This window comes from Giraffa tippelskirchi, chromosome 2, assembly GCF_054371585.1.
Source record: "Giraffa tippelskirchi isolate mGirTip1 chromosome 2, T2T-mGirTip1v1.2.pri, whole genome shotgun sequence".
Taxonomy (NCBI): domain Eukaryota; kingdom Metazoa; phylum Chordata; class Mammalia; order Artiodactyla; family Giraffidae; genus Giraffa; species Giraffa tippelskirchi.
In genome coordinates this window covers 16,200,066-16,222,785 of record NC_137276.1, presented here as the reverse complement: position 1 = coordinate 16,222,785, position 22,720 = coordinate 16,200,066, and the positions used below count along the sequence as shown (strand labels likewise).

Genomic DNA, 22,720 nt, shown 5'->3' with positions numbered 1-22,720 from the left:
GGACTATACAAGCCATGGAATTCTCCAGGCCAGAATACTGGAGGGGGTAGCGTTTCCCTTCTCCAGGGGATCTTCCCAACCCAGGAATCGAACCCAGGTCTCCTGCATTGCAGGCGGATTCTTAACCAGCCGAGCCATAAGGGAAACCCGGTTGTAGCCTAAAGTAATTCTAAACAGAAGGTCACCCACTTGAGCATCTGGCAGATGTCCGGGACGCATGCAGAGCGTAGGACAGCTCCTCCCTGTGCTGCCCCGTGCACAGCACAGGATGTCTGGCATCCCTGGTCCTCCTATTAAGTGCTGCTGCTGTCGCCACCCACCAGTCATTACAGCAATAAAAAATACAGCTTTTAATTGACCTGTTGAAAACAACCCCCATCTGGGTAAAACAAGCGGTTATGCAGTAAAGGGCACGTGAATGACCTCAGGTCACTTTATCCTATCTAAACAAATACTATTTTTAGCCATACAGAATGCGTCTCTAGCTCAGACTCAACGTTCAAACCCTGTTAATAGAGCCCTTTCTTTTATTCTCTATCCTGACACCTTCTGTTATTTCCAAATAGTATTTTTTGCCATTTATTTAATATATCTTTGTACGTTAATTCCTAAGCTGGGCTGAGACTGTGTCTCTTTTGGTTTTTGGTGCTTAGAGCAATGCGTGGCACATAGAATAAAGTATTTCGTGGGTATGAATAAACCAGGCTGGTGATAGAGGCGTTGAAAAGACTGCAGGGAAGTCCCAGAAAAGGCAAAGCATCTTCCTACCTTCTGCTGCTCTTTTCTCATCCACAGTGAGGTATTACGTTTCAGGTACAGCTGCCGGGGTCTCTGAGGATACATGGCTGCAGTGTGCTCACCTGATCTTCAGGGAGCTCAGGATATTGAGGCTGTGGCTTCCCAGGCTGTCTTGGATGTGAGCCAAGCTTCTGGGAAGGCCTTACTGCTCTGGTGATGGGAATAGCTTTTTTCTATGCCTCCTGTGGCTTTGTTACTGGGAGGCAAGAAAGGTAAACTGTAAGTGCCATCTCTTGCTAATCCTCTGTTCTAAACACCACCACCTCTTGGTCCCATAATAGAATGTTGCCAAGTCTTCTCGAATAGATGCCGGTAATGCTGTATCTGATGCAAGTGGCTCCTCCTGGATTCTGGTCTGGCTTTCCCACCTTTCCTAGAGGAAGCTGAAAAGTTGAATTGGGTCTCCAGTTGTCATTTAAACAAATAAGGCACACACTATATTGGGGCTAGGGTGTACCTGGGTCTAAGTCATCCCATGGTACCTTTTATTTATACTGAAACTTCGATGATGCTGTGAAAGTGCTGCACTCAATATGCCAGCAAATCTGGAAAACTCAGCAGTGGCCACAGGACTGGAAAAGGTCAGTTTTCATTCCAATCCCAAAGAAAGGCAATGCCAAAGAATGCTTGAACAATTGCACAGTTGCACTCATCTCACATGCTAGTAAAGTAATGCTCAAAATTCTCCAAGCCAGGCTTCAGCAATATGTGAACTGTGAACTTCCAGATGTTCAAGCTGGTTTTAGAAAAGGCAGAGGAACCAGAGATCAAATTGCCAACATCTGTTGGATCATTGAAAAAGCAAGAGAGTTCCAGAAAAACATCTATTTCTGCTTTATTGACTATGCCAAAGCCTTTGACTGTGTGGATCACAATAAACTGTGGAAAATTCTGAAAGGGATGGAAATACCAGACCATCTGACTTGTCTCTTGAGAAACCTGTATGCAGGTTAGGATGCAACAGTTAGGACTGGACATGGAACAACAGACTGGTTCCAAATAGGAAAAGGAGTATGTCAAGGCTGTATATTGTCACCCTGCTTATTTAACTTCTATGCAGAGTACATCATGAGAAACGCTGGGCTGGAGGAAGCACAAGCTGGAATCAAGATTGCTGGGAGAAATATCAATAACCTCAGATATGCAGATGACACCACCCTTACGGCAGAAAGTGAAGAAGAACTAAAGAGCCTCTTGATGAAAGCGAAAGAGGAGAGTGAAAAAGTTGGCTTAAAGCTCAACATTCAGAAAACTAAGATCATGGCATCTGGTCCCATCACTTCATGGGAAATAGATGGGGAAACAGTGGAAACCGTGTCAGACTTTATTTTTGGAGGCTCCAAAATCACTGCAGATGGTGCTTGCAGCCATGAAATTAAAAGATGCTTCCTCCTTGGAAGGAAGGTTATGGCCAACCTAGATAGCATATTTAAAAGCAGAGACATTACTTTGCCAACAAAGGTCCGTCTAGTCAAGGCTGTGGTTTTTCCAGTAGTCATGTATGGATGTGAGAGTTGGATGGTGAAGAAAGCTGAGCACCGAAGAATTGATGCTTTTGAACTGTGGTGTTGGAGAAGACTCTTGAGAGTCCCTTGGACTGCAAGAAGATCCAACCAGTTCATCCTAAAGGAGATCAGTCCTGGGTGTTCATTGGAAGGTTGAAGCTGAAACTCCAATACTTTGGCCACCTCATGTGAAGAGTTGACTCATGGGCAAAGACCCTGATGCTGGGAAGGATTGGGGGCAGGAGGAGAATGGGATGACAGAGGATGAGATGGCTGGATGGCATCACCGACTCAATGGACATGGGTTTGGGTAGACTCTGGGAGTTGGTGATGGACAGGGAGGCCTGGCGTGCTGCGATTCATGGGGTCGCAAAGAGTCAGACATGACTGAGCAACTGAACTGAACTGATTATGCAAATAAAGGAAAGTGAAGAAAGTATAAGTTTACAACTTAATGAACTATCAGAAAACAAACATCCATGCAGCTCCCAGTCTAGTCAAGAAATAGAGGGGCTGCCCTGGTCGTCCAGTTGTTAAGAACCCGCCTTGTGGTGAGGGATCACCTGTTCGATCCCTGGTCTGGGAAGATTCCCCACGGCATGGGGCAGCTAAGCCCTTGCGACACAACTACTGAGCCCACACTCCAGAGCCCATGAGCCCCAACTACTGAACCTACGTGCCTCAGCTACTGAAGCCCACTTGCTCTGGAGCCCGTGCAACAAGAGAAGCCACCACAGGAAGAAATCCACGCACCGCAACTAGAGAGTAGCCTCCATTTGCCACAACTAAAGAAAGCCTGTGTGCAGGAATGAAGACCCAGCACAGCAAAAATATAAATAAATATTTTTAAATCCTTAAAAAAAAGAAATTAAAAATTCTTAGAAGCCCCCTTCCTGCCTCATCCCAGTGACTACAACATTTGTCTTTTCTAAATAGAACTACTATTCTAATGTCCAACACTTTGCTGATAATCCTAAAATTATAGTATAGCTTTGCTTATGTTACTGTGTGAAAAAAAGTGTGTATATGTACATGTGCTAAGTTACTTCAGTCATGTCTGACTCTGTGACCCTTTGGACGGTAGTCCACCAAAGCCTCTGTCCATGGGATTCTCCAGGCAAGAATACTGGAGTGGGTTGCCCTGCCCTCCTCCAGGGGATCTTTCCAGCCCAGGGATTGAACCTGCCTCTCTTACGTCTCCTGCATTGGCAGGTGAGTTCTTATACCACTAGTGCCATCTGGGAAGCCCATATATGTACATGTACATATACTTATACATTTGTGTGGGCTTCCAGGTGATACTAGTGGTAAAGAAGCCACCTACAAATTCAGGAGACATAAGAGACTCAGGTTCGATCCCTGGGTTGGGAAGATCCCCTGGAGGAGGGCTTAGCAACCCACTCCAGTATTCTTGCCTGGAGAATCCCCATGGACAGAGGACGCTGGCGACTACAGTCCATAAGTTGCGAAGAGTCAGACCCAACTAACGTGACTTAGCACTCACACACTCATACATTTATGTGCATCTATATAAAATATGTAGAGAGGTGTGTGTGTGTGTATACATACATATTCTTCTGTCATGAGATATTTGTGTTGACTCCAGGTTGAGACTTTATGAATAAAGCTGCTATGTGTATTTTATGCCTGTCTTTTGGTAGATATGTGCAGTAATTTCTCTGTGATATATACCCAAGTGGAATTGCTGGGTCATAGGGTAAGTGCATATTTTACTGTACTAGAAATTGTCAAGTAATTGTTAAAAGTGGTTGGACAACCTTGCATTTCTACCAGCAGTGTATAAGCATTCTACTTGTACCACATCCTTGGCAACACATGGTCATGAGTAGTGTTTTTCGTTTTGGCCATTCTGGTCAGTAGGTCATGGTGTTTCATTGTGGTTTTAATTTCATTACTAATGAGATTCAACTCAAACCGTAAAGAATCTGCCTGCAATGCAGGAGACCAGGGTTTGATCCCTGGGTCAGAAAGGTTCCCTGGAAAAGGGAACGGCAACCCACCCAGTATTCTTGCCTGGAGAATCCCATGGACAGAGAGAGAAGCCTGGCAGGCTGCAGTCCATGGGGTCGCAAAGAGTCTGACATGACTGAGCAACTGACACACACAGTGAGATTCAGCGGTTTATCATAGGGTTTTTTGGTACTAAGCCATCTTTGTTTATTGTACAGGTCTCTTGCCCATTTCTTTGTTTTGTTTCTTCTTTCCATCGTTGTTGAGTCACCTTTTTTTTTTTCCTAAGATTGATTTGTATGAGTTTTATGAAAACAAAAAACAAAAAACCTTTGGATATGTGCTCTTCTGTTTGGTCACGTGTGTTACAGATATTGGCTTCTCTGTAGCTTGTCTTTTACAAAACTCTCTTAGCTGTGTCTTTTGGAAAACAGAAGTTCCTGATTTTACTTTAGTCTATAGTTAATTTTTTAGTGTCCTGTTTAAGAAAACATTTTCCCATGCCAAAAGCGTTAAGATATTTTTCTACATTCTGGCAGCTTTATCGCTTTGCCTTTCACATTACATCTACGGTCTACCGTTTTTTTCTGTACGGATATACAGTTCACTCAGCACTTTTCCCCACTACCTTGTTTCTTGGATCACAAATCAAGCATCTTATAAGCGTGGGTTTGTTTGGAATCTGTTTTGTTGCATTTGGTCTGTTTATCCTTATGTTAACACCAAACTATGATAATTGCTGTAGTTTTAGACTAAGTCTTGTTATCTGAAAGAGCAATTTTTGTACCTTATTTTTATAGATTTTTTTCTATAGGCTTTTTAGTTTTCTTATCAAAGTAAGGAAATTGCTTTCTATTCCTAATTTGCCATTTGTTTGTTTTTTTAATCATGAGCATCCATTGAATTTTATAAAATTTTTGCTGCATAGGCTTTCTGTCTGGTGATTCAAGCATCAGATAAATGATTCCTAGGTGACTGGGAATGCTCTTTTGACCTTGAGATTCTATTATTCCTCAGCAAATTAAATTCAACAAGAATGTCTTTAGCACCATCTTAATTGTGTGCATTATATAAGAAGAAAAGCTATCTTTGCCTTTTGGGAGATTAGAATTCCATTGGTGAGATAATACCTACATATATATATATATATATATATATACACACACACACACACACACACATATATATATAAAATAAATAGCTGTTAAAAATTGTGAATGATTAATTGCAGAATGAACAGCAAAACCATACATGCCTAGGATGTTAAGTCAGAGAAGGCGACACCATGGCAGAAGTAGAATGAGAAGGAATACATCTCGTCACCTTGTGTGGGAAAATATCAGGAGAGAGTCACCCAAGCAGGACAGGGGAATTGATCTTGGCAGAAATGTCAATAAAGAGACCAGCTTGGTGGAACTAGAAAGCTGTTTGATCTTATTTTTAAAATGTATGGATGACTAAATTATGAACTATAGCAATTTTATCAGCAATGGCATTTCTTTCAGCAATTGCCAGCATGGTGGTGGCATTGGCTGTCTAGATTTGGAAGTCTTGCATAACTAAAATATCATCAGTAATTATGTCTTAATGTTTCAAGAGAGTAAACATTTTTCATGGAAAAAAGTCCTCATTCATGTCATGAGATACATCTGTTTGTAAAACAATTTGAACAAAATGGGCATTTCACCTCTACCTTTTTGGAGCTGCTAGCTGCTATTCTTTTGAGTTCTGTAGCTGTTCTCTATTTGAGTCTAGTAGATTCTGGTCTTTTGTTCATGTTTAGCTCATAAGGATCAAGGTCACACAGAGATTAAAGCTCTCTTGCTCGGAGAAGGCAATGGCAGCCCACTTCAGTACTCTTGCCTGGAAAATTCCATGGACGGAGGAGCCTAGTAGGCTGCAGTCTATGGGGTCGCTAGGGGTCGGTCACGACTGAGCGGCTTCACTTTCACTTTTCACTTTCATGCATTGGAGAAGGAAATGGCAGCCCACTCCAGTATTCTTGCCTGGAGAATCCCAGGGATGGGGGAGCCCAGTGGGCTGCCGTCTATGGGGTCGCACAGAGTCGGACACGACTGAAGCGACTTAGCAGCAGCAGCAGCAGCAGTGAATTTTGGCTGATATTTCCTTTTTTATGAATAACTAAGAAGACAATAAAAGAAATGTGTTAGAACTTGAAAAAAAATAAAATAAAATAAAGCTCTCTTGCTGTATTGATATTAAAATCTGGACAGTGTTCCTTGCTGTCTTTTAATTTTTATTCTGGTGTTAATACAGTAATTCAAAACACAATAATTAGTTTTTGTTTAATATTGTTCAAATAAGAAGATCAAATGCAACATGTATATACCAGGATAAAAAGTTCAAGTAAATTTCCTACAGAGTGAAAAAGAAGACTAATTTCCTTCCATTGACTATAATTTATAGACGTTACAGAATATTTCTGTAACCTAGTTTTTTACTGAATATGAAATATGTATAGTTCTCTATATGTGAAAATCCTAAATATTGAATTTCAATGTGTTTCCAGTTGTTAAAATTATAAAACAGTATTTTAATATTGCATCATTTTGTTTGAAAGAGTATCAAACAAAAGCTGAAAACATGACTAAGACAGATAAAATCTTTGTTAGGTATTGGGTTGGCCAAAAAGTTCATTCAGATTTTCCATAACATCAAAACCCGAACCAACCCAATATATTTCCTTTCTTACACTGGCTTATTTTTGAGACCAGACTCCTGACTGAAATTCTAAGAGCAATGAAGGGAGGGAAGGAGACAGATAAATCTAATGCCGCATTTTTCTCAGGTCTTCTGAAAGCCCTAGTGAGTTTGTAGTAAATGCACATAAAACAATTGGATTCTTTTTAATGGAGAAAAAAAAATGAAGCATAGGAAGTTGAATTTAGTCTTGATATTGGACAGTATAAGACTTTCCCCCTTTTATCTCATTATTGTGTATTTTATCCATCTCAACAAGGTAGAATTTGACCTACAAAATGTATACTGTAATAAGTGCTTTGTTGAAATGTTTTTTTTTTTCAAGTTTCAGAGTTGTCAGTACTGTGAAAACAGCGCGTGTACTTCTGTGATTGTTTTAGTGTCACTTTTTTTGGTTCATTATCGGCAGATAAAATAACACAGGAAGATATTGAAGGCATTCTACAGAAATTCACTGGGAATATAATGCAGGTACCTCCCCTGTAAGTTCAATTATTGAATTTGAATAAATGTTTAATTTTATTTTCCAGTGGCTGACATCGCAGTAATGAAGCAAAAGGAGAGGGGCTTCCTTTTACTTTATGGCAAGGCACGTTTTAGACCTAGCAACTGATCAAGTGAGGTGACCCTGATTCAGATAGGATACAGAGCCTCTGACGTCTTTAAGAGGAGCCTGGCGGGCTCCAGTCCGTGGGGTCACAAGGAGTCAGACACGACTCAGCACGGCGCATACACACACGGGATGTAGTCTCCTTTGTCCCTGGATATTGCCCCAGCCTGACATCTGTGCTCTTCCAGGGTTTGTTGGTGTTCCTGATTCCACTTGTAGTCATCAGGGCAGTTGTAGAGAGCAACAGACATGTTGCTTTTCCCAGAATAGCAGAAAAAGGGACCAGTCTCCTCTGGTACAGGCATCAGAGTTATGCTTTAGAGTCCAGTTGACACTTCCTGTCAGGTGTTGGGACCATTCTTTTTGGGCCCAGAATCTTATATTTCACAATTCTCTGCAACGAATGAAACAGATGAGAATTATAACTTATTAAAAGTGTAAGTATATTGATTTACCACTTAAGCCATATTTTTGTGCACATTATAATTTCAAGCAAATTGCTTCCTTTTTTTTTAATGGCGTATAGAATGTGTCAGGATATGTTACTAAAAATTCTTCTAGAATTTTGGTTTTTTTAAGAACACTGAAATATCTGTGGGGAAATGTTTCTTTATAATTTTGCCTCAAATGGGAAGACTTAACAATTGTAGCAGGATTTGAACAAACATTATTTTGGATCATTATTGTTAAGGTATAGTAAACATTTATGTTTATAAGAATCGTCTTAGGATTTTCTTCCCTGTGATTGTTCCAAGGATTTTTGTGGACTAATCACACTTAATCACACAAAGTTAAGTGCTGTTAAGTAGATTATTTGCTTATTTTTTTCTTTGGAAACATTTTGGTAACTTTTATGTGAAAGTGAATATAATTACAATGGAAATACATTGTTTCAAGGAAATATAGCTGAGATCATTGTTACTGGATGCCTTGTACCCTTTACCCAGAATGAGGACTAGTGAAGACATGAATAGACCATCTCCAGGAAGATGGTTAAAGAGAAATATTGACAACATTGCTCACTGAGTGCCAGAATGAACTGTATTAGCCTCAAAGATATTTAGGAACTCTATGCCCGACACCAGTGCGGAGTAGGTTAGAAGAAAAAAAAGTTCATTCTTAGAAGGATTTTCAGTGGAAAGGGCTGCTAATCATCTTTTCTTTCCATGCTGTAATCTGGAATTACTCTCTCTCACTTTCTCCATCTCTCTTTATCCTTGCTCCCTCCTTCTCTCTTTGTCTGCCTCTTGTACTTTGCAAGCTATTCTGCATTAAAGAAAGATGGCCAGAGACTTTCAACTTTGATGAAGAGAGGCGAAGTAGTAGAAGCAAAGCCTGCCAGGCCGGTCACTGTCCACAGTCTCTCCCTTCAGAAATTCCAGCCACCATTTTTCACACTAGGTAAGATGGAGAAATCTGAAATCGTTTGCGTTTACATGTGCCTTTATTTTCTATTTGGCTACTTTCCTGTAATTTGAATGGATCCCGAGGATATTGGAAATTTTGTAAAATTTGAATTTGAAGAAGTTAGAATTTTTTAATAACTTTTTGACAACACATATGTTGAGAATACCTATGGCTATATAGGGGTTCAGAGTTGTCCTAAATTGTCCGAGTTTCTTATATTATCTTACTATAAAATTGTAAGTAACATGCTTTGGATCTCTATAGAGAAGAGTAGGTAAGGAATACATATTTTCAAAATTTTGTATTTTCTATTTTATTGTCTTATGAATACTTATTTCTCATTTTGGCTAGTACCTGATAGTTTACACTCAGTTTTTTTATTGACGTTTATTTGTCCTTTTAAAACAATGCGTTTTCAGTTTTTGAAGAAGAAATTCTAAAAGTTGAGTGATTTTTCCTTCTCTTTGTCACCAGCAAATTACTGCTAAAGATCATGAAAATATAGGAATAATGGGTAATGCAGAAATGTATTCCTGGACATGTGGTAAAGTTTAATTCAAATTAATAATTTGAATTTATAATCCGTATTTGAAATAAATTTAAAACCCAAAAAGGCTTTTTCTATTGTTTGGAAATTTTATGATCCCCTAGCTAAAGCCCTGAATGTGTAAGAGTTGTGAAGAATCAAAAGCTGTAGTTCTTCGTAATCATCAGTCTCCCTGAAATTGATCATGCTCCCTGAAATTGACCCTGCTCTTAATTTCATGGTGCATTCTGAATAGGATGACTTTCAGAAATAATTTCCCAAATCTTTTTTCTAAACTTTGTTGCTCTTTTTTCTCCTTTTGACGTTATTATTTAGTGTAAGTTTCTGTAGATTGTGGGTTTTGTACAATTTTTTTTAGGAAGTCACTCCTTAAGTTTCCTGATTCTAAAATATTAGACAAAGAGTGAAACAAATATGCTAAAAAGTGTTTTACTGTGTTCCATGAAAAAGCAGCAGCTGCGTTGGCAAAGCAGATATTATCTATGAAAGTAAAAAAAAAAAACCTCAAATTTTTCCAGTTGCATTTGTTCATTGGAGTTTATAGTAGGCCACATTTGACTCTTTTCATCAGAGTCAAATACAGTGCAAGAATGTAGTACACCTCCATTTGGTCCTGGTGCTCATCTTTTTTTACCTCAGCAGTGGCTCCCAACCTTGAGCTGATGGGGAAAAAAAGAAATTAAAATACCCAGATGGGGAGTTTTGATTAATTCCCTCAAATAACTATTTGTATGCTAAGCGAGAAGCAGGTGGAATGTAGTCTTTTTGTGTGGAATACAGTCCTTTCAGAATGTCTTGTGGATGAATAAAGATCATCTAGAGCCTTGCTCTTAACAAATAAACTTGCATTATACTGGCTAAGTTAAGAGGATGTTTAGACATGCAGTCAGTTCTGTTCCATTGTGTAATTTTAAGTTATTTCATGATTTTTTTCAGGAATATTTCCAAAAGAACATTTAAATATGCCGAGTTTTCTATGTAATATATTACCCCAAACATACTTCCTGTTACTGAAAAGGGAATTTTTGTTTGTTTGTTGTATTTTTTGAGTATGTAAATCTGGAAATACTTTAAAAATCTACAGCTTATGATAGCGAGGCTGAGATGTCTAACCATTTGAAACCTATAAAATGAACAAGATGTGCAAATCTGAAAAAAATTTTTTTAAGTCTGCAGCTCATGATAGCAAAGCTGAGATTTCTAACTATTTAAAACCTATTAAATGAACAAGGCTGAAATATTAAAGTGGTATGACTTGCCATGTAATTTAAAACATGCTCATGAGTTTCTGCTATTTGCTTTCTCCACACTCTGACTTTTCAGTCTCACACACACATATGCTACTAGATGAATAATTTATGTTTTAGCACATAAATATTTTATCACTCGATTGTTTGCATAGTGCATTTTTACATTTGTTTAGGGGCATCATTTCTATGTAAAGTGGATTTCATAGGAGCTTAGCAATTTACCATGTCACTGTTAACATTCCAGATGTCGAATGTGGAGGAGGTTTTTATATCAGAAGCTTGGTCAGTGACATTGGCAAAGGTAAGCATAAAGATGAATTATGAATTACCAGTTAGAGAGTAATATTCCTTTTTGATGGGAAGAAGGAATTTTCCGTTTTTCATGTCTCTGAGTACTGGCCTTAGGAACTGTGCCAGTACTGTGCCAGTACTGAAGGCTGTGCTTTCAGCCTTAAAAGCATTCTAAGTTTATGGCAGACAATTATCAGCATCCATAGCTGCAGTGAAATGCTTGTAATGGGAGAGAGGAGAAAAAGAGGAACAGAAAATGAAGATGTGAATAGTGAATCTAAGGACCAACATCTTTTTTCGAGCATAAAATGTTTTAACTCAAAGTAGGGACAAGAAGAAAAGATTACTCCTTTAAAAAAAAAATTTGTTTTCATTGCTACACGTCAGATTTTTTAAAACAACCTAGAAGCCACCATCTTACTAACAACCGGAAAGTTGGAGATCTGACCCTGCCTTTGGCTGGCTGTGGTGACACTGGACAGGCCTCATTACCTTATCTGCAAAGTGAGAGTAATAGTTACCTCAGGAGGTTGCTTCATGGGTTAAATAAGAAAAGTGAGTGCCAGTTCCTGCTAGACTTTAAACCAGTTTATTAGATGAGTTATTAAATATTATTTGGCTACTTAATCATTTCTGAATCTCGAGGCTCCTGGTCATTATATTGGATTATTACAACTTTACATTTAGGGTAGTTTTGAAAGGTTTGCATTGAGTCCTTCAGTCATTTGAAAAATGATAGACTATGAAATACTAAATCATTTATTATTGTGCATTTTCTTTTTCCCTTTTGTGGCCACAGAACTCTCTTCCTGTGCCAATGTGCTAGAGCTGACGCGAACCAAACAGGGACCGTTCACCCTGGAGGAACATGCCCTCCCCGAAGACAAATGGACGATTGATGACATCGCGCAGTCTCTCGAGCGGTGCTCATCTCTTCTCCCAGCAGAGCTGGCACTTAAAAAATCAAAACCTCAGGAGTCTAATGAGCAAGTTTTGAGTTGTGAGTATATAACTCTGAATGAGACAAAGGGAGAAGACGATGTAATTAAGACACTTTAAGACTGGCTTGGGATTGTTATCGTTTCCTGGTTGACATTTGAATCCTGTGTGCAGAATGACAGGCTACATGCAAAAGACAAATGATACCTATGGGTTTTTTCTTTTTTTGCATGAAGGAAAATGTCCATCATTTATGGTTTCTATGGTGCACAGTTTATCTGCTGTACATTATAAATAGTCCTGCAGTTCATTTCTTGCTGTACTATAGAATGTTGTCATGCTGTTAGATCAGATTCAGGAAAAGCAACTTTCTGATTTTGATCTCTCTTAAAAGTCTTTTCCTATGAAAAAGTTGACCATATTTTCTAATCAGAAGGGGAAAACAATGAGCTACATGTTTCTTTGATGTCACGAAGTGAATGTATGCCCATTTCTTTGACTTTATTTCGGCTTCCTGGTGGCTCTGATTATTGAAACTCCTTAACTACGTTTGAAAAAGCCATTATTTAACTCTTAACGTTTTAGAGAGTTTATGATTATTAAGAACATTTCTTTAATAACGTTATACTTATCTTGGTAATAGCTGTGTTTGTTTAGATATTGGAAACTAATAAACTTTTATAATAAATATTTGTAAATGAACCAAATTATTGCTGCTACCACTAATGGAATGTGAAGAGAAGACTAAATGTTTAATTAAATTCACCTCTACTCTACCATTAGCATAGGACAGCTCCTATGGCTTATGTTTTGGCAGCTATGAGATGTTTTCCTGGTAATCAGTACAGTCAACCACCCCGTGCCAATATACTAAATAACCTAATTTTTAAAAATTAAGCTAAAGAATGCGTCTTTAATTAAAAACTTCTTTTCTTTATTTTTTAGTATTTATTTATACCTCTTTCTAGGGTATCGAGCCCCTGGTATTTTGTTTTCAGTTTGCTTTTTCGAGTGATGTTTACAAACGCTGAGGTTTGTCCTGTGTTTGCAGTTAATCCCTTCTCTTTAAATGTTGAAAAACAGTTGTTCTCAAACATTTTCATTCAAGTGGCCTACTGACAAGTCCCTGTCCCTCTTGACCATAGTTTGAAAACAATCACATTCCAAAAGAATAAATTTCATGTGTAACGAGTGCTTCATATTTTTGTTATGGGAAAGCAATATATAATGCAGCCAGTCTGTTCAGATCCTACTGTACTTATTCAAATAAATACAGTTTCAAAGGGAAGAGTTGTTAAATTTTCATCGAATAAGAATTTTTAGATTTTTATGGGTTGTCTTTCTTGCAAAGGTAGTTGGCTTTGCAACCTCTAACCTCTAAATTTTAAATATGTAAACAAAAATGGTCGTATTTGTAGTTAACTTAATATAAACTCAGTCTAAAAAGTTATATGCTTCGGTAGAGCACTTTCAGCGTACTGTCAACATTTGTAAAACGAAAATGTTAGAACATTCTTAAATGACACAGAAAATTATAAGGAAAAGAGCTCGTTATCATAATGCCTTAAATAAAACTCCAGACATACAAAGCTGTAAATTGAAACTTTTACAGCTTTACTTGTTTGTGTCTGGTGCCCTGCAGTTTGTGTAACCAAAGGCGGCAGTGGTTGCCCCTTCCTGCTGGAACAGGACAGGTCACAGGACGCCTTCATACCCTGCCTGGTGGGGTCCGAGTAGAGGCGGAGAGCACGTGAGGCATCTTGGCTCTGTTTCTCAACTTAAACTTGGGCATGTGTAATTTGCTAATGCTAAAGAGTGCAGATGTTTTGAAAAGACAAGTGACTTTCTGAAATGGTAACCGATCTTTTTCTTTTATTGAAAACACTGAAGAAAATTTTGCCAAATGGAAAAATTACCCCTAATCCTCACCACCCTGATACAGTGACTTCAGAACTTTCATTTTGTATTACTCTTTTTTTAGCTGTTTTTTTATTTCATATTATTTGACTATTTGTATTTAGTTTTGATAATGATTATTTAATTTTTTTACTTTAGTTTATTTAAACCATTTCCCTATTGCTAAATTCTTAGGTTATTTTCAGTTTTATTAGGATAAGTTCCTGGAGGTGAAATTATTAAGTGAAGTAATATAAACAGTTTTATGGTTCTTAATAAGTTTGCCTTATTGCTTTCCCAGAGAGTTGTAACATTTTACAGTGTTACCATTTGAGTATATCAGTTCACCAGAAGTTTACAGCTTTGGGTGGGGGTTTTATATGTTATTGTTGCTAATTTAGTAAGTTATAAGAGTTCAAAATTGCCGATGTACCTCTGTGTGACTTTTTCGTATACTTTGTCACTTATATAAATAAATATCTTAATGGTTTCTTTATACATTTGTGTGAGTTATTTGTACAGTAAATACTTGGTAGAAGCATTTTCATGCTTTTCATGCTTTCAAGCATTTTCGTGTTGTCTTTTTTATTATAGTTTCATTTTTCATTTTTACTAACTAAATTTGCTAATTTTAAGAATTCTTTTATAGTTGCCAGATTTATGAGTATGAATAGTTACAATTTATTGAAAATTAAAAATATTATTCTTAACTTTCAACTTTCATAAGCAGCTGTAACTGATCAGGATGCTCTAAAAAGTTTGACTCGTCCATAAAACAAATTAGTTTTCTCCTGAGTCTGGTATTTAAGTACCAATTGCTTTGTTTTTTCCACTTTAGTCAAAATATTAAAGAAATATCTGTGCCTATGTATTTCATGTCATAATAAAGTTGTTTTATTTGTAAGAAAACTTGTGTTAGAAATTTCTGAAAATGCTTCCACCTGGAATATAGAGATCATTTCATTTCATTTCATTTAGTTTCTTTATATTTTTGGAAAATATTGTCTGAAAAGTCAACAGACGTGGCCATAGAATTATTTTATTATAGCTTTAAGATCCATGAGCATTAAAATAATATAATTTTTTCTCTGATAATTCAAAATTATAAAATTTGAATAAGAGCTAAACTTAACAGTTTCCTATCCTAACTAGATCTTTTCTTCTTTAATACTTGAATTAATACCTGTTCCAGATCCATCATCAGAAATTATTCATTGTACTATTCATTGTGCATATAACAGAAAAATTGTAATTCAAAAAGCACTCTAAAATGTTGAAACATTTAAATAGAAGAATATGATAAATATGTTTTATGGATTGAAATGATTATAATGGTCTTGTAGTTAAATTGAAATAGGAAACTTATCTTGAAACTATTTCCTTAAGGTATATGTGGGCAGCAGTAGCCTGGCCTAATCATTTATTGAATATCACTTGTTAAACACTTACTGCATACACTTGAATCCGTAATCTCTTCATAGTTTCAACTTGAGTTAAATTCTGTCTGTGAACAGTAATATCTCATATTGCAATTATAAATGATGATACCAGTAGGAAAGTTGAAGTCAGAAATTACTATTGTGCTCCCCTTATCTGTAAGTAAGCCTTAAACTGTAACATATTAAGATTTTTTCCATCTCTACTATTAGCTTTTTGATTGAGGCAAATCACTTAATCTTTTTAGGCCTCAGTTTTCTTATCTTTAAAACAAAGGAGACAGCTAGTCTATCTTTAAGAATTTTTGTACAATAGGCTTCTGAATGTAGATGATTTGTGTTTATTCTGTTTAGAGCACGTTCTTTTTGAGCCTGAACTTTCACATTGTTCATTAATTTTGGAAGGTTCTCGTCCTTTATCTCTTTGAATATCACATCTTTTCCATCTAGCAGTCCTGTTAGATTTATGTCTTTTCATTTTATTCTGTGTCTAATTACTCTTTCATATTTTCCAGCTCTTTATCTCAGTGCTCCTTCTTAGAGAATTTCCTTGAACCTTTATCCCAGATAATGAATTCATTCTTCTGCTATTTTAATTTACTGTTTACCTATATATTTATTTCACCAATTACTGTGACTTTTTTTAAAGTTTATAGACCATCAACTTTTTTTTCAAAATCCCTCTTTTGGTGTGTGTTGTCATATTCTTTCATCAGGGTTTTAGTTTAAGTATATATCATATATATATATATATATGTATCAGTAAAAGTTAATATATGTATATTTATAATTTTTACACATATTTAATATCCATACAGAAAATTGCATATATCATAAAAGTATCACCCAATAAATTTTCACAAAGCAAATGTGTAAGCAATAACTAAATTAAAAAAAAGAAGGTTACTAATTCACTGAAGGTCCTCCAGAGAGTTCTATCCAGTCACTAGCCCTCTAACCCCACCCCACTGCCAAGGGTAACCACATCTAACGTTACAGATTGTTATTTTGTCTGCTTTTGTGCTTTATATAAATAAAGTGAACAGTATATACTCTTTTGGAGAAGGCAATGGCACCCCGCTCCAGTACTCTTGCCTGGAAAATCCCACGGACGGAGGAGCCTGGTAGGCTGCAGACCATGGGGTCGCTAAGAGTCGGAAACGACTGAGCGACTTCACTTTCCCTTTTCACTTTCATACACTGGAGAAGGAAATGGCAACCCACTCCAGTATTCTTGCCTGGAGAATCCCAAGGACAGGGGAGCCCGGTGGGCTGCCGTCTATGGGGTCGCACAGAATCGGACACGACTGAAGTGATTTAGCCGCATATACTCTTTTATGTCTGGCTTCTTTTGATCACATTGTTACGTTTGTGAGGTTCTTCCATCTTCTTGTACACAGTAGTAAATGATTCTCATTATTTTTTAGTATTCCATTGTGTGAATATACCTACATTTATCCATTTTTCTGAATAATGGGCACTTGATTAGCTTTCAGTTTTGAATATTTTTAGTATTCCATTATATCTCCCTATTGACTTGTTAATATTACCTCTTTAAAATTTTTTATGTTTATGATACATGTCCTTATCACAGATTACCTTTGAATAGTATTATGGCACCTCATGTATATGGTAGAAATCTTACAAGAGTATATTTCCATATCTTCTATATTTTGGGCTATTTTCATACTTTTACATATATTATAAACTTTATAATATATTGGGTTTTTTAAATTGTTCTTTATCTTTACTTTGGTGCTTTAGACCAGGGGTCACGGCTCTTGACACTCCACATAAATAAATGGATGTAGTTATGTTTCAATAAAACTATATTTACCTTCATGTTGTAGCTTGCTGACCCCTGACTGTTAGTTATCTTCTAAACACTTCTAAATCTAAAAAGGTTTTTAAAACTTTTATATTTATCTATATCCTGGTGTTTTTCATTTTTTTATGTAGATCTAAATTTCTGTCTGGTATCATACTCCTTTCTGAATAATTTCCTTTAACATTTCTTATAACACAAGTCTGAGAGCAATGAATTTTCTTCACTTTTGTTTGAACAGCGTTTATTTTACGTTTTGTTTTGAACTACAGTTTTTCTGGATATATAAATCTAGATTCGTTAACTTTTTTTTCTTTCGATTCAGCACTTTAGCGTCATTCAACTATCTTCTGGCTTGTATAGTTTCCTGTCGCTACCTTCAAGGTTCTATCTTTGGTTTGCAGCAGTTTGTCTCCGATGTGTCTAGGTGTTTCCCTTTGCATTTATCCTTTTGAGGGCTTCTGAATTTCTTTCATTTTCAGTTTATTTTCATCAACTCCAAATTAATGCATTAGTAAGGCTAAGACTTAGAGGCCAGATATCTTAAGTCGTGACTGTTCTTTTGGCCTGCCGAACTGGCTATATTATCTAAAGGTGTTGACTAGGTGATTTTATTCCATATTATTTAAGAATTTGTTGTTGTTTAGTCACTAAGTTGTGTCTGACTCTTTGCAACCCCATGGACTGCAGCACACGATACTTGCCTGTCCTTTCCTGTCTCCTGGAGTTTGCTCAAACTCATGTTCATTGAGTCGGTGATGCCATCCAACCAGCTCATCCTCTGTTGCCCACTTCTCCTCCTGCCCTTAATCTTTCCCAGCATCAGGGTCAGTTGTATGTCAGTTTAAGTATACAATGCATTTGCCTGGGGAACAATATATGGCATGCAAAAGAAGTCTTGAAGACATGGTTCAGGCCTTTAAGAAGCTTTCACTTTACTTCAAATAGAACTCAGGAAATGTACCTATAGAAAGTTAAGTAGCACCACTGAGCTTCCCAGGTGGCTCAGTGGGAAAGAATCCACCTACCAATGCAGGAGACCCGGCTACAATCCCTGGGTTGGGAAGATCCTCTGGAGAAGAAGATGGCAACCCACTCCCGTATTCTTGACTGGAAAATTCCATGGATAGAAGAGACTGGCATGCTACAATCCGTGGGATTACAAACAGACAGACAAGACTGGGCGACTGAGCATGTATGCATGCAGTGCCATAAGACAATACATAATTATGTATCAGTGAGTGATACTGCCAGAAAATGCTATTGATGTTTAATGGAGCTATAATTAATTTCTGCAAACACTTGCTGAGCTCCTACTGAGAACAGAGGAAGGAGAACATGGACGTTCAGTGACCAGGACAGCTACCCCGAGAAGGAAGACCTGAGTTGGGCCTTGAACAATAGATACTATTCTAAGAGGAGACAAGTCAGATGGAGGGGAGAACAGTTCCAGCAGAGATGGCGGTGTACAAAGCACATTAAATCAGCAAAGGAGGATGGTCCGGGTGGAGAGGAAAATTTGTGTTGTGGTTGGAAAAGCAAAGTGTCATGATACCATTTGGAGCCTTGAAAGCCAGAACTGAGTAAAGCTTCAGAGGAGGGACTGGTTCATATGGAAGCTTTATTTTAAAGAGGTTTATCAGGCAGTGGTGTCTGTCAAGAACTAAAGAGGTAGAAATGTTGTTTAATTGCTAAGTCACGTCTCACTCTTTTTTTAAAAAATATTTATTTATTTCTTTATTTGACTGCACCAGGTCTTAGTTGCAGCATGTGGGATCTAGTTCCCTGACTAGGGATTGAACTTGGGGCCCCTGAGTTGGGAGCCTGGAGTCTTAGCCACTGGACCACCAGGGAAGTCCCATGTCTCACTCTTTTGAAACCCGTGGACTGTAGCCCTCCAGGTACCTCTGTCCATGGGATTTCCTAGGCAAGAATACTGGAGTATGTTGGCATTTCCTTCTTCAGCAGATCTTCTCGACCCAGGGATTGAACCTGTATCTCCTGCATTGGCAGGGGAATTCTTTACTACTGAGCCACCAGGGAAGCCCAAAGTAGGTAGAAATAGGCAGAAGGTCAGTTGGAACTGAATCTAATACAGTAATCCAGGACTGAGATAATAAAAAGTCTGAACTAGAGCATTCTCAGATAATACATCTTTGAATAGACAGTTTAAAGGAAAAGAGATTTTATTCAGTGATTTATTAGATAATTGACAGCCAGGGAATTGGAGGAAAAATGATTACCAATAGTCATCAAATAGATTTTCTTAAACCAATTTGATCTGTGGCATAAGAGTGTGGCTCAGACGGTAATGAATATGCCTGTAGTGCAGGAGTCCCGTGTTCAATCCTGGGTCAGCAAGATCCCCTGGAGAAGGGAATGGCTACCCAGTTCAGTATTCTTGCCTGGAGAATCCCATGAACAGAGGAGCCTAGCAGGTTACATACAGTCCATGGGATGGCAAAGAGTCGGACACGACTGAGGTACTAACACTTTCACTTTCAAGCATTTTCTTGAGGCATTGGATAGTTGGTATGGTTGCCTCTGATAACGATGGCCATGAGTCATCATTATAACAGCCATGAGTTCTGTGATCAAACAATAAGCCTCCTGAAAAGAACTATACCTTTTCACTTCTCTTAAGTGTCTGGCATATAGTAGGTTTGTTGAATTTTATCTGCAGTTAGGGGTTCCTAATTATTATTTGAAATATTAACTCATGCCCATGGTTGAAGCAAGGGCTCTGGAGCTGTTAGGTTTACCAAGCTCTACTGCTTATCATCAGCCATTAACCTTAAAAAAGTTAATTGACTTTCCTGAGCCCCAGTTTCCTCATATGTAAATTGGGGATATCAATAGTGACTACTTCATGAAATTATGAAGTTGTTTTTCAGGTAGAGTGTTTGGCATACATCTTAGAACTCAGTAAGTAGTAAACAGAAGCAAATGTCCTGTACCTGATTTACACGTAAGTGAAGGATAAATCTGAAATACTCATGCCTTATGTATTCCAGGTATATAAGATGCTTTATACGATTCTGTTTTGATGGGAAGAACTGGGCTGAAAGAAAGAATTTCCTGATACCAGAGATTATTAAATGGTACAATAGGCTATTGATACAAGTAGAAAAAGTCTTTAGCGAATGTTGATGTTTACTTTTTCTATATTTAATGTACTAATATAGATAGATACACATAAACACATATGCCATTAAAGTTATTAATAGTAAACCTTGGGCTTCCCTGGTGGCACAGTGGATAGAAATCTGCCTGCCAATGTAGGGGACATGGGTTCAATTCCTAGAAGATTCCACATGCTGCAGCGCAGCTGAGCCCATGCGCCACAACTACTGAAGCCTGCATGCTGTAGGGCCCATGCTGCTGCTGCTAAGTCGCTTCAGTCGTGTCTGATTCTGTGCAACCCCAGAGATGGCAGCCCACCAGGCTTCCCTGTCCCTGGGATTCTCCAGGCAAGAACACTGGAGTGGGTTGCCATTTCCTTCTCCAATGCGTGAAAGTGAAATCACTCAGTGGTGTCCGACTCTTCGCAACCCCATGGACTGCAGCCTACCAGGCTCTTCTGTCCATGGGATTTTCCAGGCAAGAGTACTGGAGTAGGGTGCCATTGCCTTCTCCGCTAAGGCCCGTGAGCCACAACTAATGAGCCCCTGTGCTGCAACTAATGAAGCCCGTGCTTTGCAGCCAACAAGTTGCAGCTACTGATCCCGGATGCTGTTGAAGCCCATGCACCTAGAACCTGTGCTCCACAATAAGAGAAGCCACTGCAGTGAGAAGCCCATGCACTGCAGGTGAAGAGTAGCCTCTGCTCTCCACAACTAAAGAAAGCCTGCGTGCAGCAATGAAGACCCAACACAGCTAAAAATAAATAATTTTTTAAAAATCTTTTTCAAAAATGATTAGTAAACATTTTTCATTTACATCATCTCATTTGACTCTCCAGCAATCCTGTGAAGTAGGAAGAATGTCTTTATCTGTTATTTAGGTGAAGGACTTGAAGTGGCACCGAGTACTAAGTGACTTGCCAGAGTCGCATCGCTAGAGTGGCAGGGCTGGGTCTCTGTACTCTTTTGATTCCCAAATGCTGTTTGTATTACATCTGGAGGAAAGTGATCTGAAGCACAGATGTTTAGTGGGAGGAATGAAACACATGCTGTAGTGCCAAAAAATAACTGGGAATAAAAGCAGAAAACAAGACATTTGTTTCTGTTATAATATGACAGAGAGCACGGCTCTTGTGGTTTGGGATTGAACATCCAAGGGGGGAAATGGGGAGCAGTTTAATTTGGGTGCAGCCACTCTTGGAACACTGCATCTGGTTCTGGGCTACTCATCACCGGGCTTATGGAAACCAGCTGGATGAGGTTCAAAGCGAAGCACCAAGATGATGAAGGGGCTAAGGGCATCAATGAATAAGGGAAGATTAGAATTAAATATGTATAGCTCAGTTAAGTAAAGACTAAGGAAAAACCAGCTAACTATATACAAATACTCAAAATGTGTAGATATTAAAAAGGTAGATTAATTATTTAGCATGATACATGAGAATATAATATACACTGATAGGATGCAAATTTAAGCTGAGTATAAAGGGAAATTTCCTGATAATCTAAGAAAGCTCTAAGGGGCACCATTTTCCCCTCATTTGTAGAGTTTGTAAAGCAAGGAGAGAGCTAACTCATAAGGTGAATGATTTCAAAACCCAGCAAACATCTATGAAGCTGAAGTTTGTTGGTTTTTTGTTTTTTTAAGATTTTAATCTTTTAAGAAGAATAGTCTTTCCCTAAAGAAGCAACAGAGACTTCAAGGCTTTTTACTTCTTAAACTTTCCTGTGAACTAGATACTAGATGGTTTTAAAGACTGATCATTAATTTGGTCAGGTGTGATAGTGAATTTGGTCAGTGTGTTTATATAAGAAAATGTCCTTTTTTTTTTGGCTGTGGCATGTGGGACTAGTTCTCTGATGAGGGATCAAACCTGTGCCCACTGCAATGGAAGCCCAGAGGCTTAACCACGGGACAGCCAGGGAAGTCCCTAGAAAGTAAGTTTTAGAGTTACTCTGACATATATAGATGGGGAAACAGTGGAAACAGTGTCAGACTTTATTTTTGGGGGCTCCAAAATCACTGCTGATGGTGATTGCAGCCATGAAATTAAAAGACGCTTACTCCTGGGAAGGAAGGTTATGGCCAACCTAGATAGCATATTTAGAAGCAGAGACATTACTTTGCCAACAAAAGTCCGTCTAGTCAAGGCTATGGTTTTTCCAGTGGTCATGTATGGATGTGAGAGTTGGACGGTGAAGAAAGCTGAGCGCCGAAGAATTGATGCTTTTGAACTGTGGTATTGGAGAAGACTCTTGAGAGTCCCTTGGACTGCAAGGAGATCCAATCAATCCATCCTAAAAGAGATCAATCCTGGGTGTTCATTGGAAGGACTGATGTTGAAGCTGAAACTCCAATCCTTTGGCCACCTCATGCGAAGAGTTGACTCATTGGAAAAGAC

At 38.1% G+C, this 22,720-nt stretch overlaps 1 protein-coding gene across 3 annotated transcripts in view; it reads left to right on the top strand.

Annotated features, from left to right (window-relative positions):
- Nucleotides 1–14,844, top strand: part of TRUB1 (TruB pseudouridine synthase family member 1) — a 32,094-nt gene extending 17,250 nt beyond the window's left edge. For 2 of the 3 annotated variants that reach the window (XM_081573524.1, XM_081573522.1), the window contains 4 exons: nucleotides 7,405–7,477; nucleotides 8,867–9,006; nucleotides 11,054–11,110; nucleotides 11,900–14,844. In XM_081573524.1, the coding sequence (XP_081429650.1) occupies nucleotides 7,405–7,477; nucleotides 8,867–9,006; nucleotides 11,054–11,110; nucleotides 11,900–12,159 (530 nt within the window). In that variant the 3' untranslated portion in view covers nucleotides 12,160–14,844. The remainder of the gene's footprint in view (nucleotides 1–7,404; nucleotides 7,478–8,866; nucleotides 9,007–11,053; nucleotides 11,111–11,899) is intronic. The other variant, XM_081573523.1, reaches the window with a different exon arrangement.
- The last annotated feature ends 7,876 nt before the right edge of the window (nucleotides 14,845–22,720 follow it).